Source organism: Mastomys coucha, unplaced genomic scaffold (genome assembly GCF_008632895.1).
Source record: "Mastomys coucha isolate ucsf_1 unplaced genomic scaffold, UCSF_Mcou_1 pScaffold18, whole genome shotgun sequence".
Classification (NCBI taxonomy): Eukaryota; Metazoa; Chordata; class Mammalia; order Rodentia; family Muridae; genus Mastomys; species Mastomys coucha.
Genome location: NW_022196900.1, coordinates 73,585,830 through 73,608,370, shown reverse-complemented (window position 1 = coordinate 73,608,370; position 22,541 = coordinate 73,585,830). Strand labels below are relative to the sequence as shown.

At 43.9% G+C, this 22,541-nt stretch overlaps 2 protein-coding genes and 1 long non-coding RNA gene across 5 annotated transcripts in view; 2 read left to right on the top strand and 1 right to left on the bottom strand.

The window, feature by feature from the left end:
• Positions 1–7,160: 7,160 nt before the first annotated feature.
• On the bottom strand, positions 7,161–15,028 carry LOC116096452. Of its 2 annotated transcripts, XR_004121014.1 has the most exons (3): positions 14,916–15,028; positions 11,210–11,329; positions 7,161–7,227 (listed from the first exon to the last, which is right to left on the bottom strand). It is a non-coding gene; the product is annotated as an uncharacterized LOC116096452 (long non-coding RNA). The 2 variants fall into 2 exon arrangements; XR_004121013.1 differs by lacking the exon at positions 7,161–7,227 and having other exon boundaries at positions 11,195–11,329.
• Positions 14,699–22,541, top strand: part of Nsun4 (NOP2/Sun RNA methyltransferase 4) — a 24,775-nt gene continuing 16,932 nt past the window's right edge. Inside the window, exons 1-2 of one of the 2 annotated variants that reach the window (XM_031378259.1) lie at positions 14,699–14,859; positions 19,705–20,039. In XM_031378259.1, coding sequence (XP_031234119.1) covers positions 14,767–14,859; positions 19,705–20,039 — 428 coding nt within the window. In that variant the 5' untranslated portion in view covers positions 14,699–14,766. Of the gene's footprint in view, positions 14,860–15,073; positions 17,896–19,704; positions 20,040–22,541 lie in introns of those variants that run through there. The other variant, XM_031378260.1, reaches the window with a different exon arrangement.
• LOC116096450 (sperm head and tail associated protein-like) lies at positions 15,150–17,732 on the top strand. The gene has a single exon (XM_031378258.1). It carries the CDS (start codon positions 15,183–15,185, stop codon positions 17,571–17,573), a length of 2,391 nt encoding a protein of 796 aa, XP_031234118.1. The 5' UTR covers positions 15,150–15,182; the 3' UTR covers positions 17,574–17,732.

Genomic DNA, 22,541 nt, shown 5'->3' with positions numbered 1-22,541 from the left:
TATTTGTCCTTCCTTTGCAACACCCTTTATTTTTTTATTTTAAATATTAAAAAAATTTTTCTCCATAAAATTGAACCCACAGTATTGTACATGGTAAGTAAGTACCTTACCTACTGGACTGCATCTCACCCTTCTATCTTATTTTGTAAGTTGTAAAACACTTGCTGGTTTTCAATTTTTTTTTTTTTAAATGGAAGTACAGTGTCCCTGTCTTAAGACACACCAGAAGAAGGCGTCAGATCCCATTACAGATGGTTGTGAGCCACCATGTTGCTGGGAATTGAACTCGGGACCCCTGGAAGAGCAGTCGGTGCTCTTACCCACTGAGCCATCTCTCCAGCTGGGTTCTCAAATTTTTAATCATCCTGCCTCAGCCTCTTGATTTTCATATTACAGGTAAGCAACACAAACTCAGTTTGAGATTCCTCCTCACCCTCTCCCCATTTGTTTGTTTGTTTGTTTGTGGTTCTAGGAATTGAATCTAGGGTTGAACTTTGTGTAGGGTGTTGTTATGCATGTCTGTAATCTCAGTAATAGGGAGCCTGGAGCAGGATGAGTTCAAAGCCAACCTAGGCTACATAAAGAGACCTGTCCCTATCCCACCCTCCAGAAAATGTTCTTTTATCAAACATGTAAAGGATAGAATGTAACCAATTCCTGTTACTTAGCAAGTAATATCTCATAATAGGATGAGACTATATATTTGTATTTATAAAATTATCATACATAAAGGTGAAAGTAATTGCTTAATACCTATTTTCTCATCTCAAAAGTATCTTTTGTCTTTTGTTCGGTTGGGGTCCTTTTGTTTTTAAATCCAACAAGTTGGGTTTTTTTTTGTTTTGTTTGTTTTAAGATTATTGAATTTGGGGTTGTAGAGATGGCTCTGTGGTTAAGAATACTGGCTGTTCTTTCAGAGGACTTGAGTTCAATTCCCAGCAGCCACATGGCAGCTTACAACTGTCTATGTCTACCACACAGAATACGCTTGGTCCAGGGAGTGGCACTGTTAGGAGGTGTGGCCTTGTTGAAGTGTGTCACCATGGGGGTGGGCTTTGAGACCCTTCTGGCTGCCTTGGATCGAGGTGTAGAACTCTCAGCTTCTTCTCCAGCACCATGTCTGCCTGGATGCTGCTATACTTCCTGACTTAATGATAATGGACTGAACCTGTAAGCCAGGTCCAATTAAATGTTTGCCTTTATAAGAGTAGCCTTGGTCCTGGTGTCTCTTCACAACAATGGAAACCCTAAGACAGTCTGTAACCATTACTCTAGTTCCAGGAGATCTGACACTTTGACACAGACGTTCATACAGACAAAGCACCAAGGCACATAAAATTAAAAAAAAAATTAAAAAGATTATTTGTATGTTTGAGACAGGGTCTCATTGTGTATAGTTCTGGCTAGCCTGGAACTTGCTTTGTAGACTAGACTGAGCTAGCTTCAGATTCACAAGGGTCTGCTTCTCAGTGCCACCTGAGTGCTAGGATCAAACGCATGCCTCCTGGCTTAAAGAGTTACTTTTTTTTTTGTTCTGTTCTTTTTTTTTTTTCCAGGCAGGATCTCATTCTACAGCTTTGACTGTCCTGGAATTCACTCTGTAGACCAGGCTGGCCTCAAACTCATAAAAGCTCTCTCTGCCTCCCAAGTGCTGGAATTGAAGTTATACACCCCTTGCTAAAGATTTTTATTATTGCCAGGCAGTGGTGGGGCACACCTTTAATCCCAGCATTTGGGAGGCAGAGGCAGAGGCAGAGGCAGAGGCAGAGGCAGGCGGATTTCTGAGTTCAAGTCCAGCCTGGTTTACAGAGTGAGTTCCAGGACAGCCAGGGCTATCCAGAGAATCTCTGTCTGGAAAAAAAAAAAGATTTTTATTATTTCATATATGAGTGTTTTGTTTGCATATATATGTAAGTACACTACATGTGTGCCTAGTACCCTCAAAAACCTGAAGACACTTGACACGGACTTCTAGCCACCACATGCATGAATACATGAGTGTTCACACAAACGTAAAAACTTTTTAAAAAGGAAGCCAGCCCGATAGTGTTGTGGATGGAAATACTTGCCTCCATGCCTGGCAATCAGTACCCATGTGCTGTGGCATATTCATGTAACCCTACCCTACTTCTGCCACTGCCCTGGCCATAAACACATATTTTTTTAAAAGGAGTGAGATTGGGCGTGGTGGCATAATCCCAGTTTCCAAATAGTGATTCTCCTGCCTTGACTCCTAACTAGGATTATCTCAGCTATTTGGGGAACTAAGGGATCATTTGAACCAAGGAGTTTAATAGCAACTGGGCAACATAAACCTCCCTAAAAGAATTTTTTTTAAAAACGGAGGGGGCCAGGTGGTGGTGGTGCATGCCTTTCATCCCAGCAGTTGGGAGGCAAAGGCAGGCAGATTTCTGAGTTCAAGGCCAGCCTGGTCTACAGAGGAAGTTCCAGGACGGCCAGGGCTATACAGAGATACCCTGTCTCGAAAAAAAAACCAAAAAAATAAATAAAATAAAAGAAGTAGAGCTGGAAAGATGACTCAGTGGTTAAGAGCACTGGCTGCTCTTCCAGAGGTCCTGAGTTCAATTCCCAGGAACCACATGATGGCTCACAACCATCTGTTATGGGATCTGATGCCCTCTTCTGGTGTGTCTGAGGACAGCTTACAGTGTATGCACATTTAATTAATTAATTGATTGATTAAAAAAATAAAGTTAAAAAAAGAAGTAAAGGAGCCAGGCTGTGGTGGTACGTACCTTTAATCCTATCACTTGGGAGGCAGAGGCAGGTGAGTTTGAGGCCAGCCTGGTCTACAGAGATAGTTACAGGACAGCCAGGGTTACACATAGAAACCCTGTCTCAAAAACAAACAACAATAATTAAAAATGAGGGGGCTAGTGAGATGGCGCAGTGGGTAAGAGCGCGGACTGCTCTTCCAAAGGTCCTGAGTTCAAATCCCAGCAACCACATGGTGGCTCGAAACCATCCATAATGAGATCTGACGCCCTCTTCTGGAGTGTCTGAAGACGGCTACAGTGTACTTACATATAATAAAATAAATAAACCTTTAAAAAAAATAATTAAAAATGAATGAATAAGTGAATAAAAAATAAAGAAAATAAAAACCTAGATAGAAGTGAATGAAAATTAGTGCCTTGTACTTAAATTCGTAGACTGATAATTAAATACAACTAACAAGACTAAGGAGATCATCACAGATAAACATTGTGGTAAGGACTTTTGCTATGGTGCATGCCTTTAATCCCACCACTTGGGAGGCAGATGCAGTGAGTTTGAGGTCAGTCTGGTCTACCTAGCAAGCTCCAGGCCAGCCAGGACTATATAGTGAGACACTGTCTCAAAATTTGAAAAAAATCTTATTAAAAGTTCAGCATGTACAGCAAAGCTAGAACCTTATAGTGTATCTCCCCTGTTACTTTAATTTTTTAAAAACCTACTCCTTTTTTTATTTTTATTTATTTATTTATTTATTTTGGTTTTTTGAGACAGTCTTTTTTTATTTTTAAAAGCTTTATTTATTATTTATATGAGTATACTGTAGCTGTCTTCAGACACACCAGAAGAGGGCATCGGATTCCATTGCAGATGGTTGTGAGCCACCTTGTGGTTGCTGCGATTGAACTCAAGACCTTTGGAAAAGCAGTCGGTGCTCTTACCCACTGAGCTATCTCTCCAGCCCTAAAAACCCAATCTTAATGATGGTTTTTAAACACTTTAACCTCTCTTAGCCCACTACCTACTAGAAGTAGTAGGAAAGAAAGGATACAGGTGAAGTGGACCTGTTTAGAAATAGTTCTTTGGAACAACTTTCATCTGTGTTTTCAGGAAATCTGGAGTTTAGTTTATAGGAGTCAGCTTGATTTACTCGTAAACATTTTATGGGTCTATCAGCAGTCTAGTTTGGTCAAGTCGGGATAGCAAAGAAGAATCAGCAATGGTAGCCAGGCAGTGGTGGCGCGTGCCTTTAATCCCAGCACTTGGGAGGCAGAAGCAGGCGGATTTCTGAGTTTGAGAACAGCCTGGTCTACAAAGTGAGTCCCAGGACAGCCAGGGCTACACAGAGAAACCCTGTTTTGAAAAAACAAAACAAAACACAGCAACGGTGATATTATCTAGTAGGGACAGCCAGGCCTCAGCCTGGGCATGAGTCAGCAGGGGAACCAGTAGGAATGCCAGAAGTTGTTCTCTGCTGTGCCTCTCAGCAAATCAAAGATCAGCTCAGCCTCTGTCACAGTCTGTCAGAGTTCTTTTTATACTCCTTTCTCTATGGGTCTTGTGTCAGCTTGGGTCTGTCTCAGCTGACATCACTCTCAATCAGCCCAGGTCCAAGGAAGCAGCAAGAAACTACAGCACACTACCAGAAGTTTCTTTGGTGCATTTCTCTCTATGGAGTCCCAACAAATGGAGCTCAACTATGCAACATAAGGCAGACCAGTACATGTGTGTTGCTAGCAAAGAATCCTTCATCACGTGTCCTTTCACATGCTTGCTTTAGCAGAACATCCTCTCTCCTGTGTCTGCTTCAGCTAAAACACTCCTTCTGTTTGCCCAGCAAAACACCATCCAACACAACTGACTCTCCAAAGAGCCCTTAAGTTTCCAATTCACTCCCCGTATGCCATCACCCAGATCTCAGTATTATTAAACTATGAAATTTATGTTATTCAAAGGAGGAAACTACCCAGAATTTTGCTTAGAGGGTACTTGAGTCTTGCTAAATTCTAAACTACAAATGAATATGGTAAAGCTCCCTGAAACTAAGCAAAAACTACTGGATAGCTGTAAACAGGACAGTTTACACTTAACAGGACTGGACATATTTGAGTTGTAACCAAGTCTTGTGAACTCTTGAACTCTACACTGTGATTTAAAAGTTCCCAGAAAACAAACAAGAAACATGTCCATGTCAAAGATTCTATAAGGCTAGCCTGATTAGGATTAAAGAGTTGTAATGTTGCTCATCTAGAGATGATGACCTTGGGCCATCTTCAGTACCCTTAATAGTCATTCACTGCCCAGTTCTGTAACACCTCACATCCCTGTGACTATATGTAAGTTACATAGTACATTTGAGGCCAGCCTGAACTACATGAGATCCTGCCTTATAAAAACCAAAATAGGGCTTGTGAGATGGCTCAGTGGGTAGAGGCTGTTACACCCATGCCTGGTGATCCAAGTTCAATTCCCAGAACCCACTGGAGACTACTTACTACACGTTTTTGTTTTTGTTTTTTGTTGTTTTTTGAGACAGAGTTTCTCTGTATAGCTCTGGCTGTCCTGGAACTCACTCTGTAGACCAAGCTGGCCTCGAACTCAGAAATCCTCCTGCCTCTGCCTCCCAAGTGCTAGGATTAAAGGCATGCACCACCACCGCCCGGCTACTTACTATACATGTATGCACCCATATTCACCTAAATAACAACTTGAATTTAAAAAACAAAAACAAACCAATAAGACTGATGCAAGAAGAATCAGAACATTGGGTTGGAGAGATGGCTCAGCAGTTAAGAACACTGACTGCTCTTCTGAAGGTCCTGAGTTCAAGTCCCAGCAACCACATGGTGGCTCACCACCATCTGTAATGGGATCTGATGCCTTCTTCTGGTGTGTCTGAAGACAGCTACAGTGTACTACATATAATAAATGTTTAAAAAAAAATCAGAACATTCAAACAGCTTCCCTTTTGCCTTAAGATTGTCTATTTTAAGACAGGATCTCTTTGTGTCTCTTTGTAGGCTGGCTTTACTCAGAAATCCACCTGTTTCTGCCTTTGTCTCCAAAGTGCTAGGATGAAAGGTGTACACCACCAAGCAAACACAATTTGTTTTTTAATTATTTTCAGCTAGTTTGTACTTTATGTGGTATGTGCACATTATTGCAGATGCCTGCAGAGGTATATGCATATACTACACACACAAGGCATTGATGGAGTCTCTCTGGAACAGGAGTTACAAGAGGTTTTTGATCTGCCTCATGTGGGTGCTGGTGAGTGAATTCAAGTCTTTGAAGAATTGAAGGATAGTTTTTTTGTTGTTGTTTTGTTTTTTTGTTTTTGTTTTTGTTTTTTTTTTTTTTTTTTTTTTTTTTTTTTGAGACATGGTTTGTCCATGTAGCCCTGGCTGTCCTGGAACTCACTCTGTAAACCAGGCTGGCCTCAAACTCAGAAATCTGCCTGCCTCTGCCTCCCAAGTGCTGGGATTAAAGGCATGCACCACCACTGCCCAGCTAATAGTTTGTATTCTTAATTGTTGAGACATATCTCCATTCTACCCATATTAGTTTTCAGTCTCAGTATCATTGGTATTTTGGGTCTGATAATGCTTTCTTGTTGGGAAGGGCTGTTTTGTTACCCATGTGCTTAGCAATATCCCTCTGAGATAATAGAAACACAAGTTGGAGCAATCCAAACTATCTTCAGATGCTACCAAATGTTCCCTGATGGATAGACAAAATCTCTTCTAATTAAGAACCACTACTTGTAGGATGTGGTGGTGCGTGGCTTTAAATCCCAGAACTTGAAAGACAGAGGCAGGTCTTTCAAGTTCTGAGTTCGAGGCCAGCCTGGTCTACAAAGTCTAGGACTGTCAGGGCTGTTACAGAGAAACCCTGACTCAGTCAAACCCTGACTCAGTCAAAACAAATAACAAGAACAACAAAAATCATGTAGGATGTAGTGGTGCATTATGTAATCTGACTTTTTTTTTTTAAAGATTTATTAATTATTATATCTAAATACACTGTAGCTGCTTTCAGACATACCAGAAGAGGGCATCAGACCTCATTATAGATGGTTGTGAGCCACCATGTGGTTGCTGGGATTTGAACTCAGGTCCTTTGAAAGAGCAGTCAGTGTTCTTAACTGCTGAGTCATCTCTCTAGCCCCCGTAATCTGACTTTTTTTTTTTTTTAATTTACTTTATTTATTTTGTGTGTATGAGTACACTGTAGCTGTACTGATGGCCATGAGCTATCATGTGTGTGGCTGCTGGGAACTGAACTCAGGACCTCTGCTGGCCCCGCTCGCTCCGGCTTAATTCACTGTAGCTGTCTTCAGATGCACCAGAAGAGGGCGTCCAGTCTCATTACGGGTGGTTGTGAGCCACCATGTGGTTGCTGGGATCCGAACGCAGGACCTTCGGAAGAGCAGTCCGTGCTCTTACCCGCTGAGCCATCTCACCAGCCCCGGTAATCTGACTTCTAAGCAGGCTAAAAAGCAGGAGGTTTTGATCAGGTTAAGACCAAGGTGGGCTACAAAGCAAGACCTTTCTTCAAAAACCATAATAGGGCTGCCAGATGAGCTCAGTAGCTCCAGGTTCAGTGAGAGATCCTGTTACACAGAGCATGATAGAACAGGACACTAGATGTCCTCTTCTGGCCTTTGGAATGTACATAGACCACACACACAAGGAATAAAGAAATAGTACCAATTCAATATGAATGGCCTTTAATTTGTTCATTGGCCTGCCACTAGCCCTTTATTCATGCTCTTGCAAGTAGCCTAACTAAACCATTGGCTCACCAAGCTAGACTTGTGTGGAATTATTTTGACTTTTTATTGGTGGGTGCCCTATCTGGAGTGAACAGATTCTTATTCACATCTCCCTAGGAAAAGCCTCACAACACATGTCCCATTACTTTGTTTTTGATCTAATATATGTGAAACACTTGGAAGATCTGCATAGTTCAGTGAACCAGTACTTTACAAATAACCCACTGTATAGGCAAGAGATTTATTCCAAGTACAGGCTAACTCAGTCTTAGTATAACAGGGTATAGAAATTTCTTGATGCAACTCAGAATCTTCTGTTAGTAACCTTTAAGGAAACTTATTTATCAAGTTTGGATGTGATATCAAAGAAGAAAATTTAGGTATTAATACCTCAACAGATTCAAGAAGCAAGTGTGTTACTCTGTCCTCTATTAAACAGAAAGTTAGCAAAAAATTTATTTTTTTAAGTCTATTTTATTTTTTCAAGTGTGTGCATAGGGGCATGTGAGTGTAGTGTCTGGAGAGGCCAGATGAACCATGTCCCATCCTCTGGAGCTAGAGTTACAGGTGGTTGTTAGCTACCTATGTATGTGTTGGGGACTAAAATCAGCTCCTCTGCAGGGATAAAAGGCATTACTAAGTGATAAGGCATTTCCCCACCTCTGTTAGCAAAAGATTTGTAAAACAAAAACAAACAAAAAAAGAAAAACACAAAATGGCTCAGCAGTTAAGAGCACTGACTGCTCTTCCAAAAGTCCCGAGTTCAATTCCCAGCAACCACATGGTGGCTCACAACCATCTGCAATAGGATCCAATGCATTTTTCTGGTGTGTATCTGAAGACAGCTATGGTGTACTGGTATAAATAATAATAAATAAATAAATAACATAAAAACCCAAAAAAATAAAAAACTACTACTCTTTATATTTCTTTTGGAAAATTTGGCAATTTTTCATAAAAATACCTAATATAGACTAATTATTTATTTTATGTATGTGTATCTGTGTATACAGGTGTGCATGAAGCTAACAGTTCATATTAGGTGTCTGTCTCAGTTGCTCTCTATCTTATTTTTTCCAGACAAAATCTCTCAGTGAACCTAGAACATGCTGATTGGCTAGACTGGCTGGCCAGCAAGTCCCAAGGACTTTCTCCCACAGCCCTGAGACTGTAAACACCATACTTTTTATGAGGTGCTGGGATCCGAATTCAGGTCTCATAATTGCATAGTAAGCACTTTACTGAGCTACCTCCTCAGTCCTAAGTGAGACTGGGTCTCAGTAAAATAAAATGAAAAATAAAGCAATAGCTGGGCTGTGGTGGCTCACACCTTTAATCCCAGCACCCAGGAGGTAGAGGGCAGGCAAGTCTCTGAGTTTGAGGTCAGCCTGGACTACAGAGTGAGTTCAGGGATGGCCAGGGCTACACAGAGAAACCTTGTCTTGTAAAACCAAATGAATGAACAAATGAATGAATGAATAACATGGTGGTAAAATCTTATCACTCTCTAGTCCATCACACTTTAGTAGACAAACAAGCTTTTGGAGGGTTTTCAGTAATTCTGAGGGTGAAGGGAGGAGATTGACTATAGCTCAGCAGTGGAGTACATATCCCCAGCACTATAAACACGTAACAAAATGATCCCGACCCCACAAGGATGCAGTTCAACCCTCTTTTGTATTCCCATTTAATTTTTAAAATTTAAAAAATGGGGGAGGGGGTGGCACATTTGAGAGGGAGCACAAGCCATGGCATTCCTGTGGAGGTCAGTCAGAGGACAACTTTGGGGATTGGTTTTCTCATTCTATAACGTGGTCCTGGGGATCACACACAGACTGTCAGGTATAAAAACACACTAAGCCATTTTACAAGGCCACATCCTCACTCTGGGAGCATTCAGAAGGCTAAAACAGGGAGACTGTTGTGAGTTGGAGCAGGACTGTCTACACACTGAATTTTAACCCAGCCAAGGTTACATAGCTAAACCCTGTTGTAAAATAAGTACATAATAACTTTTTTTGTTGTTGTTTTTTTGTTTTTTTGTTTTTTTGAGACAGGGTTTCTCTGAGTAGCCCTGGCTGTCCTGGAACTCACTCTGTAGACCAGGCTGGCCTGGAAGTCAGAAATCTGCCTGCCGCTGCCTCCCAAGTGCTGCGATTAGAGGCACGTGCCACACCACTGCCCGGCCTCACATAATAACTCTTAATATTCTATTGAGGTAAGGCATATCTCGAAAAATTGTCCAAAGCTTATAAATAAGCTGATAAAAATTGCTAAGACTTTGTTTATTTGTAGTGCCAGGGTATACCTCTGGTTTATTTTATATTGAGTAGGCTATCTTACGTATTTCTGTTTTGTTCTTTCAAAAGATTTGTGTGTGTGTGAATGTTTTGTTTGCAGGCATGCATGCATGCATGTATGTATGTATATATGTATGCATGCCATGTGAGTGCCTGATAACTGCAGAAGTCAGAAGGCATCATATCTAGAACTGGAATTAAAGATGGTTATGAGCCTGGGAATTGAACCTGGGTCCTCTGCAAGAGCAACAAGTGCTCTTAACCACTGAATCTCTTCTGCTCATATCTGATGTCTTTGTAGGAACTGAAGTGAACTTGTACAAAGCTGATGGCAGGGTAATTATACTTATCTGTGGTAGTGCTAATGAGTTCTGATCAGTAAAGATGGATTTATGCCAGGTCTTTGCATAGCCTTGTAGGGACAGAATGACACAGTTCCTGCCCCTGGAATGTTAAACAAAACAAAACAAAACAAAACAAACAAACAACTACAACAAAAACCAGTGTGCTTGGGGCTGTAGAGATGGGTCAGCAATTAAGAGTACTTTCAGGAGCTCTTTCAGAACTCCTGAGTTCAATTTCCAACAACCACGTGGTGGCTCACAACTACCTGGAATGGGATCTGATGCTCTCTTCTGGTACATCTGAAGACAACTACAGTTTACTTATATGCATAAAAAAATGTGCTTGCTGTCTCCTAAGAATCAAGGAGCTGGGTCACAGGATGCTGATTCATGGGATAATCAAAAGGGAACCTGGAGAAAATGACTGGATTAATATGGAAAATAAGAGACTGGGCTTATGATCCGTAAGAGATGAGCTACCCAGAGACTTTTGTAGAACAGCAAGAGAGAACTGCTTGGATAACTGTCCTGAGCAGAGAATAGCAGGAGAAAGCTGTCTAGAGAGAGATGCTTGGAGATCTTCAGAGAAGCAGAACAGAGAGAAAGCAGGCTGGAAAGCTCAGAGCACAGGTCGTCAGCTTGGACCCATGATTTGACTTTGAGTTGTTTGTTTTTATCACTCCCAGACACCCCTTCCTCAGAACCCCTCTCCAAGCTGAGGGTGGTCCTTGGCAAGAAAAGGCCATTGCAAATAATATAGGGTTTTGTTGTTATTGATTTTGTCAGTATGAAGGATCAAACCTAGGGCCTCAATGTATGCATGCTAGGCAAATATTTTACTGAACTATAACATTACTATTTTTTTAAAAAGATTTATTTATTTTATATATATAAGTACACTGTAACTGTCTTCAGACACACCAGAAGATGGGATTGGATACCATTATAGATGGTTGTGAGCCACCATGTGGTTGCTGGGAATTCAACTCAGGACCTTTGGAAGTGTAGTCAGTGCTCTAAACCACTGAGCCATCTCTCCAGTCCTTATACATTACATTTTAGTGCTCAGGATATTACAATTCTGCAACTAGTAGCAAAGTCATTTCAGCATTCCTCTGTAGTCCGACTTTGGGCACTTTGTGGGTTCTTCCACCCTTCTCAGACCTTATTCCATCCTAGATAAGAGAGAAAAAAGGATAGAAAGGAAAGGGGAGCAATGTTATCATTAGAGTACTTTCTGCTGATTAGATGGATCAAGTTCCCTGGAGCAAGTTTGATCTCCTCTGTTAGGATATCTAATTTCTTCTTCTTTGTGGATGATTACTTAACAATCAGCAACAAACCAACCGAGGGACCCTCAGGGCTTTTCCAGTCCCACACCCTCCTTACAGCTTCTCCCAACCCACCCGAGGTCAAGGCTAGGCCAACTTCCATTCTCCACCCACAGGAACATTCTTGAGTAAAAGAATTCTATAAATGGGCTGGAGAGATGACTTAGCCATCTCTCTGACTCTTAAGAGAGTCTTTCAGAGGTCCTGAGTTCAATTTCCAGCAACCACATGGTGGCTCACAACCATCTTTACTGGGATTTGATGCCCTCTTCTGGTATGTCTGAAGAGAGCAACAGTGTACTCACATAATTAAATAAATCTTAAAAAAGAAAATCTCTTAATGTACTGATAGTTCACCTGACCCTCTCAACAGTTCCAGATAGAGTTCAAATATGTATCATGCTTGCTAGCCAATAGATTTAAAGGTCAATATGCTTAGCCAATAAGTTTGAACTGTAACCTTGCTGATGTAACCTGTGCCCCTAAAATGTATAAAAACTGCTTGTAATAGCCATTGGGGGTCAGGGTTGCCTTCTTGTCTCTCAATTTGAGGTACTGATTGAGGGTTGACCCCAATGTGCTGGAAAATAAACCTCTTGCTTTTGCATTGATCTGCATCTTGGTGTCTCATGGGGGCTGGGGGGGGGGTTGAGCATCTCTAAGTAGGTACCACTGACCAAGGGTCAGGGTCTTACACAACAACCCACCATGCCTCTAGGGACTAGCATTTATATACCCTCTAAAAAGTCCTCAGAATTCCAAATGTCATACAATCTCAGAAATTATCTGCTGCTGGCAAAATCACACCCTTGCTATATAGCACTAGGCAAATCATAGCTGCTGTGGACAATCTGAAGGAGCCCCATATCCCACACTTGGGATTAAAATAAGAATATTTCCCCATATTTCTGTGGTTTTCCAAGAAACCAAAAATCTCACTACATTCCTCTGATTACATTAATAGCAAAAAAAAAAAAAAAAAAAAAAAAAAAAAAACAAGACAGTATTTCATTATACATCTTTAGCTGGCCTTGAACTCTCTGCAGAACAGGCTGGTCTCTAACTCAAAGAGATCCACCTGACTCAGACTCCAGGAGTACTGGGATTAAAGATATGAACCTTTGGCCACAAAGAGGATAGGAGCTCCACAGGAAGACCACAGAGTCAACAAGCCTGGACCCTTGGGGTCTCAGTGACTGAACCATCAACCAAAGAATATTCACTGGCTGGACCTAAGCCTTGCCGCACATATGTAGATGTGCACCTCTGTCTTCATGTGGGTCCCAAACAACTGGAGCAGAGACCATCCCAAAAGCTGTTGCCTGTCTGTAGGATATGTTCTTCCAGCTTGGCTGCCTTGTTTGGCCCCAATGGGAGAGGACACGCCTTGCCAAGCTGACTTGATGTGCCACGGTGGGGAGCTATCTAGAGGGGCCTCCACCTTGTAGGAGGAGAAGAGGGGATGGGGGAGGCATTGTAGGAGGGGGACAGTGATTGGGATTTAAAGTGAATAAATAAAACAAGAAACAAAACAAAACAAAAGGACATGAGCCATCATGGGCTCATTTGGCTTGCTAAAATTTTGAAACTCAAATTCTCACTTGTTTAAGTCTTATTTTACTTTCATTGTTTAAGATAATGACAGATATGTATGTGGCTTGGATGATGAGTACAATTTTTGGCAGGTGTTCATTTTATATTTGTATTAGTTACATTTTGGGCACACACCTTTAATCCCAGTACTTGGGAGATGGAGGCAGGCAGGTATAATTTCCAGGCTAGCCTGGTCTACATAGTTATAGGCCAGCCACGGCTATGTAGTGAGATCTTGTCTCAAAAATCAAAAGAAAAAGAAAAGTGTGTGGTGTATGTTTGTATGTGTTCATGCATATGTGCTTATGGTGTATGCATGGCAGCTGCAGATCAACACCACATGTCTTCAGATGGTCTCATGGAATCTGGAGCTCACCAACTCCAAAAAGTTGGCTGGCTCACAGGTTCCAGAGATGTTTGACATATTTAATATTCTAAAAAATTATGACTTAGCTGATTATACTATATGCTGGGTGGCAATACATTATAAGAATAAAAGTAAGGTGTCTGAAGACAGGTATGGTGAACTTAGATATAATAATAAACAAATCTTTAAAAAAAATTACAAAAAAAAAAAAAAGCCAGGTGGTGGTGGTGCACACCTTTAGTCCCAGCACTTGGGAGGCAGAGGCAGGCAGATTTCTGAGTTCAAGGCCAGCCTAGTCTACAGAGTGAGTTCCATGACAGTCAGGGATACACAGAGAAACCCTGTCTCAAAGAAAAAAAAGAATAAAAGTAAGGTTACAGAAAAGCTGTCTGTCTTGTAGCTATGAAAACCAAATTTGGCCTGGAACTCACAAGAGATCCGTCTGCCTCTGCCTTCCAAGTGCTGGAATAAAGACATGCCATTCTGCTCAGCCAAATGATTATTTCTCTCTCTCTTTTAAAAAGATTTATTATTTATTTATTATAAGTACACTGTAACTGTCTTCAGACGCACCAGAAGAGGGCGTCAGATCTCATTATGGGTGGTTGTGAGCTACCATGTGGTTGCTGGGGATTTGAAATCATAACCTTTGGAAGAGCAGTCAGTGCTCTTAACCACTGAGCCATCTCTCCAGCCCCCAAACGATTATTTCTAAAAATAGAGACCACCCCTTTCTTCTCTAGGAGCCTGAGTGGTGGAGTCAATTTGAGAGTCTCTGAGAGAACACAAAATTAGGTCCTGAGTCTTTTTTTTTTCTTTTTTAGGTTTTCCGAGACAGGGTTTCTCTGTGTAGCCCTGACTGACACGGAACTCACTCTGTAGACCAGGCTGGCCTCGAACTCAGAAATCCACCTGTCTCTGCCTCCCAAGTGCTGGGATTAAAGGCATGTGCCACCACTGCCTAGCAGGTCCTGAATATTGAAAAGGACAGTCTAAGGGGAAGATCTTGAAACTGGCTTCTACGGCTTCCTTGCAATTCCGCTTCTGTCTATAGTCTGGTCTGATTTCGTTCTACCTCGGCATCTTTCCCCATGCAGTTTGAGCCCAGAAGGCCTTTCCTGCACCTCCTAGAAGCCTCTTTAGATGCTCTATCTAGCACAGCCACCGCGCGCCCTTGCTCCCTGGTGTGCGGGGCGTGGAAGCAGGCGGAGCCCTGGGGGCGCGGCAAGCCTAGCTCCGCCCCGTTTGCCCTCAATCCTCCCCGGAACCCGCGAGAGCGCAGCTTCAGTTCCAGTCGGAATTATTGGCGTTGCTAGCTGTCATGGCTGCGCCCGTATTAAGATGTGTTCGGAAGCTGCTGAAGCTCGTGGACTTCACTCCGGTCCCGCGGAGACATCGATATAAGAAGAAATGGGTAAGGTCTGACATTAGAGGGAGACTTATCCAGTCCTTGCATTTCCCGTCACTCACGGTTGCATTCGCGGCACCCACTCCAGGGACCGTAACCTTCTTGGAGCTCTTGTCACACCTCTGCCTGCCCGTTTATTAACCACAAGCCTCTTGCTGTTGCATAAGCAGCCCCCTGACTCCGCCCCTCTCTGTTAAGTCACCGCCTGAGCTTTCATTCGGTGACGTCACATCGCCTCTTGTTACTTTTTCTTGCTTACCTTTATCTTGCCCCTTCCCACCCTTCTTTTCCCTTGTCTTTCCTCCCTCCTTCCCTTCCCCTCCAGTCCCATGACCTCTTCCCCTCCCATCCTCCTTAAAATTTCAGCCCCTCCAACTTCACCTCAAGCAGACTGTCCTGACAACTACTCCTTCCCTCCTGAGTCTCCGTCGCCATGCAGGAAAGGATTCACCCCTGTTCTCACTCTCGAGGTGCCTGTGGCACCTGGGAAAGAGTTCAATGACCACCTTTCCTGTACTGCTGGCCTTCCTCCAAATGCAGGCAACAGATTCACCAACCCCCCTTACTCTAGAAAACCTTTCTCTTGCCTCGCCATTTCCTCTCCTTGCGTACCTCGACGGATCCCCACGCCACCCCTTCCGCCCCCATTACTCTCCTCCCCACCCCCACCGGAGAGGTGTTCTTTTGAGCCCTTTTCTCCTCTCCTAGGAAGGCTGTACAGCCAAGAGCCAGCTGGTTCATCCCCTACGAGTCCTTGTATTGGCCGATACAGCCTTCAGGGGCCACCCTCTCCTCATCAGCGGAACCTTTATTGCAACTGTATTGGTTCCCCAGAACCCCAGCGTTCATGTCCTCCAAGTCCGCGTCTTTGTTATGTGACTTCCCCACCTCTCATTCATCAACCCCCTAGAGTCAGCCCAGTAACTTCCCCTCAACTTACTCATATAACCTTGGAGACAGGCCCCGTGATTTCGACTCCTCTTATGCCAGCGTCCCAGGGAAATTACTCCATAATTTCACCTCTTCTTACCCACCGGCCCCTGAGAACTGGCCTTACAGTTTCACCTCCCTTTGCTCACCGGTCTGTGGAACCTAAACCTTTAAACCCTGCATCCGTTTCTCCCCACTGGTCCGCTGGAAGAAGTTACAATGATCCTCCCCTTTCTTCAGCATCTGCCCCGCCCTCTGGCAACCCTTACCTTGACCACCTTGCGCCTCCTCCGGACTCTTGTGAACCTAAACCACAGCTTGATGTACCTCTTGGGAAAAATGACTGTGGCCCTCCACTTTCTTCTCAGGCAGGCATGCCTGGCTCTTCCGTCTCACCCCATTATTCCCATTTATGCCCAGATTCCCAGATATCTGCCGCTAGGAGTCCTTGCTGTGTTATCAACCTACCGCCTGAGGATGCTGGTTCTCCTAGTTCATCCCTGCCTCAGGCTCTCCAGAAGCCCTGCTTAGGGTCTTTTCTGTGGGAGCCTGGGGGGAACTCTTACCTCTTTTTAACCACAGGTCCTGTAGTTTCTGGTCCTTCCTGCCCCACAGAACCACCTCTTCCTCAGTGTCCTTGTCCTCCCCTGTATTTCCCATCTCCCCTGGACAACCAGTGTGCAGCTCCACCTCAGCCACCCATAAGTTATAACGAACCCTGCCTTCCTACCCCCGCTCCTCCTCAAATGAAGTCTCCCAAATCCTCGGAATCACAACGCCCTCCCTACAAGTGTCGCTCCCTAGTCAACACACCCCACCACACCCCTCCTACCCGTCCTAAATCCCATAAGACCAACACCTGCCCTCAGCCTCCCCCGAAGTCCTTTGGCCCCTCTAGTCCGCTTATGGAGCCAGCTATCACAACTACTTCAAATTCCGGCCCAAAAGAACTTCCCGAGACCGCCGACCTCAAAACTGTTGCTCCTACTTCCTGTCCTCATAGCTCGCCTTGTAATCCTGCCTTGCCCAGTAGATATCCTAAGAGCAGTCCCCACGGACCACCTCCAGTTTCCCCCTGCAATACTCATATGTATCCTGTGGTTCCTCCCACCTCCCATTTATCCCCACTCTCTAGTCCCCCAAATCAGTCTATACATCTCCCTCAGAACCAACCTGTGGTTCTCCCCTGTGGCACTTATTCGGCTCCCAGGGGTCCACCATCCCATGGCAAGTCTGTGGCGCCTCCTTGTTCCACCCATATCTATTCTTTTATCCCTCTGAGAACACCCTTTGACCCCCGATGTTTACCTGTTGTCCCTCGAACTCAGTTTTGCCCTAATACTATTCCCTGTGGTGTTCATACCTATGCCGTGACCTCTCGAGGCCCACTGAACAATCCCTCCCAGATTCCCTACAGCTGTCCTTTGCCTCCATCCAAGACCTCCTCCACCTGTAGCACTTCTGCCAGTTCAACTGTTATATGTACTGACTATCAAAGTAGTGACAGCCAGATTGACCAGCAAAACAAAAGTCAGAGCCAGAACCGGAGTGGCTCCCTTCATACTCAGAGCAAGAGTCCCCCCCTAAGAAGGGGTACCTTTCTGAGCAGGAGTCGGAGCCGGAGCAGTAGTCCTCTCCAAAGCAGTACTCAGGACCGCAGTGAGAGTACCAAGAAAAGTCAGAAGCAAAGCAAGAGTTCTCCAGATGGTAAAGTTGAGAGCCAGAGCAAGAGTCTCCAGCATAGGAAAAGTGTGGCACAGATCAAGAGTCCCCACAGTAAGAAGAAATAGTGATCAGAACACATGTTCTGACCAGAACAAAAACCCAGACTAGGGTAGAAGTCGCATTAACAAGACTGTCATCAGTAGTATCTCAGTTGTTGCAACGAGGACTGGCTTGTGGACTCCTTGTCTGAAGTCTTCTGTTCTTTTTAAAATCTGACTCAAGTCCTTTACTGTGAGCCCATAGCAATCATCTAGAAGTTTCTGCTTTAATTCCTACCTTAAGATTCTGTGAACTGTCTTTATTCTGCCTTCCTGAGGTCTGGGACATCTAAAACATCTAGCTCTCTGATTCGGTACATTATGTTGTCCATTCACTGCATTATCTTAGGTAAGTGACTCATCGTTCTATCAGATGTGAAAGGTAGAATTATTTGTATCCTATTGAGCACCACTGCCATAGAGGTTTCTCATAAGCTAATAGACAATAGCAAACTTTTGAAAACAGGATTATAAAGAATAAAAGTGTCAGGAATGATGGTGCATGCCTTTAATCCCAGCACTCGGCAGCAGAGGCAGGTGGTGGATCTCTCTAGTTTGAGGCCAGCTTGGTTTACAAATCAAGTTCCAGGACTATGTCTAGGACATAGATCTATGTAGAGAAACCCTCTCTCAAAAAAAGCTTTAAGCCTCAAGTTTCCCCAGAGCCTTCACAGTTTCTTCAGTAGTTCTCCCGTGGATTACTTAAGTCCTCCCTTCATCTTTACAGTGCTAGGTTTAAATCTAGGCCATTGCTTGTGCTAGGCAAACGCTGTCACACACACATCTCAGAGCACACACATTAAGGTACACCTCAGCTTAAGCCCTCGATCTCTCCCTCCTATTTTTTATTAGACTCTTCTGTGTGTCTTTGTGTGTGTGTGTGTGTGTTGTGTGTGTGTGTTTGTGTTTGAGATAGAGTCTCATGTATCCCAGTTTGTCTTGAACTCTTTGTAACCAAGAATGACCCTCCTTTCTATCTCCTCCAGAGCAGTAGGATTATGAGACTTTTTTTAAAAAAAATTATTTATTTTTATTTATATGAGTACACTGTTGCTGTCTTTAGACACACACCAGAAGAGTGCATCAGATCCCGTTACAGATGGTTGTGAGCCACCGTGAGGTTGCTGGGAATTGAACTCAGGACCTCTGGAAAAGCAGTCAGTGCTCTTAACCGCTGAGCCATTTCTCCAGCCCCAATAGGAGACTTTTTTAAAATGACATTTATTTATTGGTGTGGGTATGGTTATGTGCATGTGTGCACGTATGTGCTGTGGTACACCTAGGGAGGTAAGACAATAAGGGAAATCAGTTCTTTCCTTCTGCCCTGTGGGTCTCAAAGATCAAACAGAAGTAGTCAAGCTTAGGGGCAAACACCTTTCCCCACTCAGCCATCTCAATAAGAGACTCCTGATGTGTAACTCATCGTGGCTTCGAATTGGCTTTTGTAGCCCCAAGGTTAGCTTTGAACTGTAGATCCTCCTGCTGAGTACTGGGATTACAAGTGTGCACCACTATGCCTAGCATTGCCTCTCTTTTTTGATGACCCCTAGAGTTTCTATGAGAGGTATGTGTATCCCTTCCAATCTGTGGTATGAAGGCTAACTTCATTCTCCCAGTTCCTCCTCTGGTAAGCAGAAGCAAGATGCAAAGATTGGCAAGAGCACTGAGTAGATTTGAATTTGCCTTGTGGCTCTGAGGTCTTGGTAGATGTACTGGTTAGTTTTATGTCAACTTGACACAAGTTACCTAGAGTTATGTGAAACGAGGGAACCTTAATTGATAATTTGCCTCTATAAGATCCAGCTGGAAGGCATTTTCTTAATTAGCGATTGATAGGTGCCATTGCGGGTGGTGCCATCCTTGGGCTGGTGGTCTGGGGTCTATAGGAAAGCAGGCTTGGCAAGACATGAGTAAGCAAGCCAGTAAGCAGCAGCCCTCTATGGGCTCTGTGTTAGCTCCTGCAGTTCCTGCCCTATTTGAATTCCTGCCTCAGCTTCTCTCAGTGATGGAGTGTCACCTGGAAGTGTAGGCTGAAATAAACCTTCTCAAGTTGCCTTGGTCATGGCGTTTCATCACAGCACAGAAACTGCGGTAAAGTCAGTTGATAAGAGATAGAGTCAAGGCTGGAACAACTAAACGCCTGCCCTTTCTCTCTTAGGCTACCACAGAACCACAGTCCACTGCCAGTCGGCTTGCTCTGCAGAATTTTGACATGACCTACAGTGTACAGTTTGGGGATCTTTGGCCATCAATCCGTGTTAGTCTTCTCTCAGAGCAGAAATATGGTGCATTAGTCAATAATTTTGCTGCTTGGGATAGTGTGAGTACCAAACTAGAGCAGCTGAGTGCCAAGGACTTCATCAGTGAAGCCATCTCTCACCAGAAACTGGAGCCCGAGAGTGGCCTCTCTCCAACTTCATCCCTGGACTGCAGCCCAAACCTTCGATGCTTCACTTTTTCCAGAGGGGATGTCAGCCGCTTTCCACCTGCCAGGTAGGGGCTGGAACGGTGAGGTCATCCTGAGTGCCTGCTACAAGTGGACCTGAAGAGCTTAGCCCTGCCCTCTAATACAAATCAGTATTGTTGGTTTTTCTAGTGTGTTTATAGAATAGGTGTTTGCCTAAGTGCTGTCTATGCACTATCTCTTTCCTCAGTACCCTGATGGGAACAATAGCTGCTCTCTTTTATATCTGAGGTACAGAGAAATTAAGGAGGTTACTTACTTTTTTTTTTTAAATTTATTTATTTAATGTATATGAGCACATTGTAGCTGTTTTCAGGCACACCAGACGAAGGAATAAGATCCCATTACAGATGGTTGTGAGCCACCATGTGGTTGCTGGGAATTGAACCTAGGACCTCTGGAGGAGCAGCCAGTGCTCTTAACCGCTGAGCCATCTCTCCAGCTCCAAGTTACTTACTTTTGATCATCCAGAGAGCAAATGGTGTGTTTGGTATTTAGTCCCAGGAAGTTTGAACCCCAGAGCCTGCACTTGGAACCTGTTCTGCATTCTGTACAAAACATCTACTTCACTGGGCGTTGGTGGCACACGCCTTGAATCCCAGCACTTGGGAGGCAGAGGCAGGCCGATTTCTGAGTTCAAGGCCAGCCTGGTCTACAGAGTGAGTTCCAGGACAGCCAGGGCTACACAGAGAAACCCTGTCTCAAAAAAACAAAAAAACAAAAAAACAAAAAAAACCAAGGGGACTGGTGAGATGGCTCAGCAGGTAAGAGCACTGACTGCTTTTCCGAAGGTCCTGAGTTCGGATCTGAGCAACCACATGGTGGCTCACAACCACCCGTAATGAGATCTGACGCCCTTCTCTGGTGTGTCTGAAAACAGCTACAGTGAATTATACCTAGCTAGCGGGGCTGAGCAAGCCGGACGGAGCGAGCCAGGCGGCAGAGGTCCTGAGTTCAATTCCCAGCAGCCACACACATGATGGCTCACGGCCATCTGTACAGCTACAGTGTACTCATACACATAAAATAAATAAAATAAATCTTAAAAAAAAAAAAATCCCAGCACTTGGGAGGCAGAGGCAGGTGGATTTCTGAGTTCCAGGCCAGCCTGGTCTACAGAGTGAGTTCCAGGACAGCCAGGGCTATACAGAGAAACCCTGTCTCGAAAAAACAAACAAAAAAACCCCAAAACAAACAAAACAAAAAAACAACAACAAAAAACCCATCTACTTCACAAGCGCAACTCAATGCATCCTTCCCAGTGAAGATGTGCTTCCCCTTCCCCTCTGCCCTGCCAGGCGCCTGTGAGAGGAGGAGGAGAGAGTGGACTTTGATAGGAAATAGGGGTTGCCTAGGAGTGCAAGTTAGTGACAGACCTGAAGAACACAGAACTTTGTTTCTTCCAAAGGTGGTGCTTATGTGTATGAAGTTCAGTGGGAAAAGACTGTACAGCCAAGTGGTAAATTATGCTTTATGCCTTGAGAATAGAAAGCTGAGTATAAGGGACTGGCAATATGGCTCAGTGGGTAAGAGCACTGACTGCTCTTCAGAAGGCCCTGAGTTCAAATCTCAGCAACCAATGGTGGCTCACAACCACCCAGAATGAGATCTGGTACATCTGAAGTCAGGCTACAGTGTACTTATGTATAATAATAAATAAATCTTTAAAAAAAAAAAAAAAGGAAGCTGAGTATGATGGCACAAGCCTGTGATACCAGCACTTGAATGTAGGCTTGAGGCTAGAATGGGCTACACACACACACACACACACACACACACACAGAGCTGTAGGGCAGGAAGTTAAGGAGCCTGAGAGCCTGAGGACATTACTAACCCAAAATAACATAAGACTAAAAAGCCCTATCTGTAGTAGCAGAGACATTTTCTTCTGCAGTATTGGAACCTAGGGCCTGGCATGCTAGGCAGGCATTCTACTATTAGGCTACTCTAGGCACCCTTATTACAGATGGAAAAGCCTAGGTACAGAGGCATCATCTGCTGAAAGCACACAGTTAGAAGTGGGGTAGGGTTGAGACCCACAAAGTCCAGCTGTGGGATGCAGATCTAACTGTCTTCTAGGACTGTGGCAAGGAGGAAGTAAAATTTGGCATACATACAACATTCATCAGTGATGTCTCTCGCAGCCAGGTGCAGTGGTACACACCTCTGATGACGCACTTGCGAGGTGGAGGCAGTAGGATCGGGAGTTTAACATGATGCTTAGTGGCATGTGAGAGCTGGTCTCAAAAAAATTTAAAAAAAAAAAGAAAGAGAAAAGAAGAAAATGACCCTAAGTATTTTGATTGGTTTCTTACAATGATAGAGTCCTGGGACAGTTTGGATGCAGTTGACCACCCCACCCTCACTGCCTTCCCAGCTCTCTAAAATCCAGACTTGTAGATTGTAGTCCAAAGTCCTTAATATAGAGTTTAAGGCCTTTTGTGTTGGTCTTGCCTTTCAACCCCAGTCTTAGGCTTTTTTTTCCCCTTCTTACAACTAGGGATTAAACCTAAGGCCTCATTCTTACTAGA